We start from the raw sequence: 10,000 nt of genomic DNA, 5'->3' as shown, positions 1-10,000 counted from the left end.
TCGGAAAAATTAAAATGTACATATTCAACTCCTACAAATGTCTGCAATAATTTTCATTCAATTTTGAGTTGAAGAGATCAAATTTATATTGTTTTCAAACTTTCTTGGGAAAAATCAGTCAGGAAATTACAAACTTGAATTACTTGCTCCCAAATACAATACTTTGATTGCTTCATTGTTCACTTGTACTTCCATATCAGTCATACTGTAATTTAGTCCGGGAAAATATATTTCAATCACATCTAAATAAAATGGTAATATTGCGGGGAAAAAAAATTATTCAAATCATACTGTATCGACCGAACCTTCAAGAACCTGTTAAAACTAATTATTTCATCATTTAAATCTTTCGAAATTGTGCGATGTCACATCACATCAGCAACGTATTTTCTCCTAAATTTTGTGATCTTTATGAATTTAATTATGACAAGTCTGGTGACGGCGATGGTTCACGAGCAATGCACATGGTGAGCCTTTTTTATTTTTTTTGACTTTTGAGGGGATGCCACGGGCAAACTGGCGGGAATCGGGAAAAACGTAAATGATGAAAGTTGTAGTACTCAAAGAGCACTACTTGCATACCAACTTTCATTCGAAACAGTTGAAAACCCTAGGAGCTCGATGCCCAATTTATTGATTTTTTTAAACATTTTCGAAGTTCGTGACCTTGTGACCTTGACCTTGGGACGAAAATGAAAAATCGAGCTCCGTGGGTCTATGCAGGTGCCATTGGGCTAACCAAATACCAAAACCCTGCCAGATTCGACAAACCCCTCGGAGAAGATGTAACTTGAAATCGGCTACCCCCTAAAAACACGTTTTTTGGGCGTGGCTACGCACATAATGGGCGCAGCATGCCCATTATCAGGAAAACACAACTCGATCATGATATAAACCTCCCACCCAAATTTTATCAGGATCGGATCAAAACCCACGGAGCTATGCTCGGGACAGACAGACACACCCATAACAAATATAGTGGTCACTTACTGACTCGTGAAGCAATATTCATAAGTATGATTCCAGATTTGCCACCGATATACTGTCTATATTCCGAAACAGAGAACCCTTGCTTTTCAACATGATATTTGTTTCTCTGGTAACACACTACGGAATGAATTTCCAGATACTATTAAAACTCTCCATCTTTGAATAATTTCTCATTCAAACTTAAGCAATGTTTTCTCTCCTGTTATTGTACATAGGTTATTTCAGAAATCTGTTGAATATTTGTCTTGAATTATCACACTGGTGCTTTCCATTGATTTATTGGTCGACTGATTTACTCATTCATCCTGCAAGGTCTGGCAGTGTGATAATGGCCACCTCACGGTTCAGGTGGCGAGCTTAAGATTAACAGGGTCTTGAGTTCAAGCCCCTGTCAGGCTGTTGAATTAACACCAGGTAGGGTTGACTCCACCTGTCATCCTTCCAAGGTCAGCAAAACAAATTCCAGTGTGCTGGTAACGGGGCATTGCATCAGTGGCACAGCTGCACCCCCAGAAATTGATGCATCCAAGCAACCACAAGCTGCATATGATTAAAATAAAATGATTCATCCTGTGAAATTGTTTGCCCATGATTTTTTCCCCCCATTTATACCATGGTTTATTTTTACATTTGATGTGATTACACATGATCACACATGTAAGTTTGATATGTTTTCATAATTTAGTTTTTTTTTTTCCAAATGTTATCTGTGTGTGAGGGCATTCCCGCTACAATTTTGCTTTTTGGGATTCAGCCTCCTGCTAGTTAAATGTCTGCTTCATACCTGTTGCTTTTCTTGAAGAAAATAAATGTTTTTTGATTGATCGATACTGTGTTGGTGCAGGAGCTGAGGTATTTAAAGTCATTCACTTTCTCTCTTGGACTTCCACCAACAGTAAGTAGAGCCCAATCAGCAGAAGTATTGATCTGCATTACTTTGTTGTTTCAGCATTGATTACCAGTCCAATAGACTAAGCAGCAATTTCAACCTTGTGAAGTAAAAGTTCATCGTCACAAAACACGTCAGAGAAGAGAATGATGTCATCAGCAAAGTCCAGGTCAGAAATGTGCTGGGTTGGTTGTCTTCGACTTTTACGCTGAGAGAGAGTTAAATCATCCCGAACTTATATCACAGCTCTTAGAGTAAACTCCAATGCAATGGTAAACATGTAAGGAACGAGCGGGTCTCCTTGGAGACCTCCATCGTTGATTCGGAAAGTTGCAGTCTCTCTCCTTCAGAAGTTAACACCACTGCAGAGGTATATTCATAATGATTTGTATGGCCTGAAAATCGACTCATAGATGTGGAGAATGTGTGGAGAATTTGGAAAAGTATATTCCTGTCAATGGAATCCAAAGCTTTCTTGAAGTTGATGCCGTTGAAAGTGGCTTCTTTTTAGTCGTGCATTTCCTCAATGATGCACGAGAGAGCAATAATCGGAGAAGTTGTTTGTCAAAGGGGCCTAAAACCATTTTGATTTGGGTGTGGGATCTTTTCTAATTCAGAAAAAATTGTGAGGAAGCGATTTATATTTTCACTGCAGTTTGGGTTAGACTTATTATTCTATAGATCATTTTCAGGGAGTGTAAAATTTCCTTTCCTGGTATTGATACAATACCAACTTTCCACCACGCTGCAGGTCGATTAACTAGGTATGTTCATTACAGAATTTCAATAAATTTTTTCTTAAATTCAGAAGTTGCCGAACATTCAAATGGAATACCATCAATCCCAGGGGATTTTCCAAGTTTCATTTGTTTCATGACTGTGTCAAGTTCTACTCGTGAGACTTGAAAACCATCGGTAGAGCGCATGCCACCGGGCCTAATCCAGTGGCAATGCCTAATCCAATGGAACATGTCGGGGCCCAATAACCTTTTGAAATATCGTGTTATATATCATTTTCAGCTGTGTCTCTCAATGGTGAGGAATCATTTTAAAAATTAAATAAATCTCGTATCCGGATCTGGATGCAGATGTTCACCAAAATCGAATCAATTTGTCCTTGTCACACACCGAACCTGTCCATCAAGTTTCGTACGAATCTCTCCACAACGTTTTGAGATATCCTGCACACAGACAAATAAACAGACAGACAAACAAACAGACAGAAAGGGGTGAAAACATCACCTCCTTCCACCTTTGGTGGCAGAGGTAAAGATGCCAGTAGTAAAATTGGATTTGACCTTGAAGACAGGATCGATTGGGTTGTTGGTAGGCTACAACTATCAGTTGAGAGCAATTTTTACCTCTACAAACGAAGGTGAAGGTGGTTATCTTTTCATGTCTCTCTGTCTGTTTGTTACTTGTAAAATCGAAGATTTTTCAAGTATATTGGTCAGTTGATTTTGTTATTCTGTCTGTCTGTCTGTTTGTCGCCTACAGGTCACAATTTTAAACCGATCTTCACGAAACTTCACCACATGGTAGTATAGAGTTTGTCATTAGGAAGAAGCCTATTGTGTTTGAGGTCAAAAGATCAACATAGCCCCAAGGTCAACAACTAAGGTGGTGTTTCTAAAATCCTCAATTTTCATCCGACTGACTTGAAATTTGAAGAGGATTTATATTTCAGGTCACTGAATTTAACCACCAATTATTTTTGAGGTCCATTTCGGCCAAAAGGTCAACATAGGCCGAATTTCTAAAAATTGTCAATTTTCATCCGATTGACTTGAAATTTGAAAAGGATTTGCATATTTGGCATTGAATTCAACCATCAATCATTTCTGAGGTCAAATTTGTTTCATGGATTTTGCAAGTATTGTGTGTGCTCTGCATGACGTCTTCTTGTTTGTCCATTTGTTTGTGTGCAGGATATCTCAAAAAGTTGTGGACAGATGGATTTGGATGAAATTTTGTGGACAGGTTCGGTGTGTGACAAGGAGGAACTGATTAGATTTTGGTGAAGATCCAGATCCAGATCCGATCACTATAATTTAAGTGATTCTTCACCATTGAGAGATAGGGCCAAAAACGACATATATGACACAATATCTCAAAAAGTTGTGCACGGATTCGGACGAAACTTGCTGGACATGTTGGGTGTGTGACAAGTAAGAATTGATTAGATTTTGGTGAAGATCCTAATCTGAATCTGGATACGAGAATTATTTAATTTTTAAAGTGATTCTTCACCATTGAGAGAGAGAGGGCCAAAAAATGATATAGTACTATATAGCATGATATTTCAAAAATGTAATGGGCCTGATATGTTCTCGTGGATCAGGCATTACATGACAGAGGTATGCGCTCTACAGAGTGCCCTTCTAGTTCAAAACAGGTTTTCCAGGACTCAAAGTGATCTTTGCTTTGGATAAAAACGGTTTTAGATTTTTTTTTGTACAGCTTGTCGAGGCTTGTATGAGAACTAACACACAACGCACAGCAAGGGGGGTATGAGACAAGAGGGGCTGAAGTGGGAAGGACAAAACAGTGTGGAACAGAGACATGAGATCTGTGGAAGGAAGAGGGATGGGGCGGGGAACATGGCGAATACAAGATGGACATTACAGGGACTTTCAGGAAGGAAAGCAGGGAATTTGAAGGAGGTGGGTATGGGGTGGTTTAACGGGGGTAGAAGAGATCGAGGTTTTGGATGGGGAACAAAAAGAGGTGGTGGTGAACAGCAGTTTTGAAGGCATGGAGGTGAGAGTAGGATTGAACAGACTGAGGGAGTTTATTCCAAAGGTGGGAAAAAAATAGAAATGAAAGAGTGAAGATGAGCAGCGATTCATGATTTTGGTAGTTTTACCAGAAGGGGGTTGTTGGCGGACCTTGAGCGCCCTGGAGAAATATGGTGGGGACAAATCTCAGACAGAGTGGGGGGTCGAGACCGGAGAGGAGACGGTTGAAGACAGAAAGACCACCGACCTGCCTGCGGTGAGAGAGTGAGAGGCCCAAAGACTCAGCCTCATCGCGGGAGATGCCAATGATCCGAAATGCCTTGGTTTCCACAGCGTGAAGCCGAAAAAGGTGGGAGGCAGGAGCACCAGCCCAGAGGGTTTCTTTCCAAAAAGAAGTTTCACGAGTTTGTGCAAAGTGCATCGGTTGATTCACATTTATCAAAGGCACTCAGTATATCATGTTTGTATCACATAGTGTAGCAACTGGGCGTCCTGTCTGCTGGAATTATATGGCGGAGCTAAAGATTCCATGGTGTCCATCATGAAGAGTAGGTGAGCTATCGCTGGCACTCTGAACAAATTCAAATTCCTGCCCTATAACCGAGAGGGCATTGCATCTGCAGCACAGCCATGCTCTCAGCCAATGATGCGACCCCACAGCCTTGTGCTGCATACGAGCAAACAATAATAATCTGTGTTATTGTATAATTAAAACAATCATCTTAATAGCAAACGCTTGTGGATCAAAAGTTATATGTTGCTTGAGACCGACTCTGTTCTTTGCTGTTTGTTTCAGAATTGGTAGTGTTTAATTTGCTTTTGTTCCTTGGATGTGTATTTTTATGTCAACAATGATAATCCCACCCACATCAATGTAATTCCAAGAGTAAATATATATATATATATATATATATATATATATATATATATATATATATATATATATATATATATATATATATATATATATATATATATATATATATATATATATATATATATATCATATCGCAGTGGAACACAAAATAAAGTCTCCTCCCCCCCCCTCCCCAAAGACACCCCTCCACCCTTGCCACTTCCATGGGGAATGGGTGTTTCCAGTTGCATATCATTCATCACAATGATTTTGGCAGTGGAGTTAAAATTAGACTTTAAAAGATTTGCAGATGATACAGAATACACAGTGATGGAGAATCAACAGCAGATGAGATAGTGACAGGACCAGGGGCCATATCCTGAGATTAAAGAAGTGGAGAGTTTCCCTTCCATTAAAATCAAGTCTTTTTCTTGACGGATTTATGTATTTTGGTATTGGTGTTTAGTTTGGCTTGGGAGCCGACTTAAGAATACGAAGTTGGTGTAAGTGCAGGCATGATGGGTCGAATGGTCTCCTCCTGTGTCAAGGTTTCTTGTTATTCCTTGTTATATAATGCTTAGAGGTCAATAGCAGAGAGGTGGTGATTACATTCAGGAAAGTCTAGATACTTTCATCAATTGGACAAAATATTGGCAGATGTAATTGAACATTGGGAAATGTAATGTGCTCTGTATGGGTTAGAATAATGAATATAAGGACTATATAATTCAAGGGGCAGTCTTGGAGCATGTCACACAAGATAAGGATATGAGGATAGCAGCATATGCCTGGTGCTGGTTTGATGTTTGGGGTGCTGGGCTTGGGGTCCTAGAAATCTGAGTTCAAATCCAATTCAGCTGTTGAATTAATACCAGGTGGGGTTGACTCTGCCTGTCATCCTTCCATGATCAGCAAAAATGAGTGCCAGCATGCTGGTATCCTGCGGCGGAGTGGCGACCCGTCCAGGATTGTGCCCAATAGCCAAGGAGACTACTTAGGCAGAACAAACGCTCTGCACAGAGTATGGTTCCAATGGGTGGATGGATGGATAGCAGCATATATGGGGGTAATATATATAGTTTTTCGATATGACACAAGGTAGTAGTACATGTTCTCTAAACTTCAAACTGTTCCTTGCAAAGTTGATGTAAAAATAATGTTTTATTACTTCTCTGACACACAAGTGTATAACCCTCACAAAAGCAGAACTGATGATGAGTGAGTGACACTCGCTGTTTCTTTCAATGACAAACCAAGCTCCCACCTATAACCTTGTGATGACATGCATCCAGTCAAGTGTGTACTTGCATAACTTATTTTTACATCATCCTACAGAATTTGCCAGTCATGTTGGTTTGCCGAAAGGAGCACAGGCAAGATTCGAAGCTCATCATCACAACAAAGCAGACGTTCTGCTCGAGCATGCAAACTGCCAGGCGAATAGAACGTGAATGGCAAGTAAACAAGAAATCTGAGTTTCATGAATAATCCTACTCTACCTGGACAATTATCCAAAGTAGTTGATGCAAAGAAAGTAATGAAGTCATTTCACATTGTGTCACAAAAACGAAAAACATCGTCGAAGCTGTATTGTTTTTTCATATCTCTGTCACAATGCCAAAAAAAAAAAAATAATGAGAGGAACTCATTTTATTGCCCCCAACATGTCAATTTCAGAACAATACCACAAAAGATTTGTAATCATGTGGAGGTTCGGCCAACACACGTGCTTTGGAACTCACACGATCTCCTGGAGGACCGCTCTGTCCTTTTCTTCCATCTGCACCCTTTGGCCCCTGTTAAACACACAAAAGCATCAGAGGCCTGAAAGTACCGAGCCACTTACTTCTGAGAAAATTGGAAGTAAACAGATAAAGGGAAATAAATACATAAATTGGTTTTTGGTTTGTACCAAAAACATTTTAATCCAACTTAAAAAGCTTCCTCTCTAATTATATATATATATATATATATATATATATATATATATATATATATATATATATATATATATATATATATATATATATATATATATATATATATATATATATATATATATATATATATATATATATGTCTATATTTGTATATATGTGTATATATATATATAAATGTGTATATATATATATATATATATATATATATATATATATATATATATATATATATATATATATATATATATATATATATATATATATATATATATATATATATATATATATATATATATATATATATATATATATATATATATATATATATATATATATATATATATATATATATATATATATATATATATATATATATATATATATATATATATATATATATATATATATATATATATATATATATATATATATATATATATATATATACACAGTATATATTTGTATATATTTCATCATAAACAATGCTTACACTTGCTGGCGTTCAACCTGGTAGAAGGCAAATCTTTATTAAAAAGATCATTAATACTGTGCACACTAAAATTCCATTTCACAAGTCACTAAAAAGCAATTACAAGGGCAGTTGGAAGGCAAGGCCAAAATATGCCTTGCAGATGTGACGAAAGCGATTGATGAATAGCGACACAGAATGTGATGGATGTATCTATTCTTAGACTCCATTGCTTTTGGTTCTTTTTCACCAATGTGCCACAAGTCTCTGTATATGTCCCCTTTCTGTGCATTACTCTAGTGATACAGCCAATGGTGCATTATTTTGGTGATATGACCATTTGTGTTAAAGTACCTTCCTTCAAGGATTCAAAGGAGTACTGTACATCCAATACAAAAATATCAAGAATACAGTGAGCATGGTCCAAGATATTCCCTGAGAATGAAGCAATTCTACATTATTGGGCTGAAAGATGGCGTGCATTATCATTATCATTGCAAAACATGGGCATGGATGCACACTGGAGCTATTACACTCTAAAAGGAGTACAATGATGTATTAGTAAATCCTTTGGTGCAAAACTGGTCAACAAGACACCCATATGGTCTCAGAAAAGTGTTGCCATAACATTTCCTGCAAATGTGGTGGCTTTGTTTTTTTTTAGGAATTGCAATCTATTTTTACTTCACTTTAGCTCTTCATCTCTGCAGCACACAATTTAAAATAGCTATATTTTGCCCACTTTTTTGACAAACCCAACCCCCCCTCCCCCCACTTGATGTTGCACCATCATTTTGTGGTGGGCATTATAAGTAGCTCAGAGCTTTGGCTCTGAATGAAAGCAAGAGTGCAACACAATTAACCTTTTCAAAGACCATGAAATAATTTAAATGAATAGATTAAACTTAAACTTTTCCTGTCATGAGGGACCACACTATAATTCACATAATGGTGTGTGTGTGTCTGTGTCTGTGTGTGTGTCTGTGTGTGTGTGTGTGTCTGTGTCTGTCTGTGTCTGTGTCTGTCTGTGTCTGTGTGTGTGTGTGTGTCTGTGTCTGTCTGTGTCTGTGTCTGTGTCTGTGTCTGTGTCTGTCTGTGTCTGTGTCTGTCTGTGTCTGTGTCTTGTCTGTGTCTGTGTCTGTCTGTGTCTGTGTCTGTCTGTGTCTGTGTCTGTCTGTGTCTGTGTCTGTCTGTGTCTGTGTGTGTGTGTGTCTGTGTGTGCGTGTCTGTGTGCGTGTCTGTGTGCGTGTCTGTGTGCGTGTCTGTGTGCGTGTCTGTGTGCGTGTCTGTGTGCGTGTCTGTGTGCGTGTCTGTGTGCGTGTCTGTGTGCGTGTCTGTGTGCGTGTCTGTGTGCGTGTCTGTGTGCGTGTCTGTGTGCGAGCCTGCGTGCGTGTGTCTGTGCGTGCCTGTGTGCGTGTGTGTGTCTGTGTGTGTGCGTCTGTGTGTGTGTGTCTGTGTGTGTGTGTCTGTGTGTGTGTGTCTGTATGTGTGTGTCTGTGTGTGTGTCTGTGTGTGTGTCTGTGTGTGTGTCTGTGTGTGTGTCTGTGTGTGTGTGTCTGTGTGTGTGTCTGTGTGTGTGTCTGTGTGTGTGTCTGTGTGTGTGTCTGTGTGTGTGTCTGTGTGTGTGTCTGTGTGTGTGTCTGTGTGTGTGTCTGTGTCTGTGTCTGTGTCTGTGTCTGTGTCTGTGTGTGTGTCTATGTGTGTCTGTGTGTGTCTGTGTGTGTCTGTGTGTGTCTGTGTGTGTCTGTGTGTGTCTGTGTGTGTCTGTGTGTGTGTGTGTGTGTGTGTGTGTGTCTCTGTCTCTCTGTCTGTGTCTGTGTCTGTGTCTGTGTGTCTGTGTCACATGACTCCTACCATTCTCGGCTGATTACACCAAGACTTGCTCCATCGGGAGGGTGGAGGGGACGAGGCAAATTCTCGATGTAAATGTGTGTCATGTAGTGCCGCTCGAGGTGGGAGAGGGTATTACAAGTTCCCAGCATTTACAGCACAGCTTGCCTTTTCCCACATTTTCCAGTGCAGTGAGGTGTTTTTTATTAAGCGGTGAGAGGTATTTTGAATTACATGTTTGAATAAGGTTAATAACCTACCCCCACCTGCTCTGGGCACTCCTGGAGG

At 39.2% G+C, this 10,000-nt stretch overlaps 1 protein-coding gene across 15 annotated transcripts in view; it reads right to left on the bottom strand.

The window, feature by feature from the left end:
- LOC147026699 (uncharacterized) overlaps positions 1 to 10,000 on the bottom strand; it is a 506,204-nt gene that overhangs the window by 244,994 nt on the left and 251,210 nt on the right. For all 15 annotated transcript variants that reach the window (XR_015058478.1, XR_015058480.1, XR_015058479.1 and 12 more), the window contains one exon: positions 7,216 to 7,269. Coding sequence is in view for 12 of the 15 variants with exons in the window: in XM_085882416.1 (XP_085738542.1) it covers positions 7,216 to 7,269 (54 nt within the window). In the remaining 3 variants the exon portion in view is untranslated. The remainder of the gene's footprint in view (positions 1 to 7,215; positions 7,270 to 10,000) is intronic.

This window comes from Eptatretus burgeri, chromosome 5, assembly GCF_056783735.1.
Source record: "Eptatretus burgeri isolate ZD-2024b chromosome 5, Ebu_testis_v1, whole genome shotgun sequence".
In the NCBI taxonomy this organism is placed as follows: Eukaryota; Metazoa; Chordata; class Myxini; order Myxiniformes; family Myxinidae; genus Eptatretus; species Eptatretus burgeri.
The sequence above is the reverse complement of the archived record's forward strand: the minus strand, read 5'-3'. Positions and strand labels throughout refer to the sequence as shown.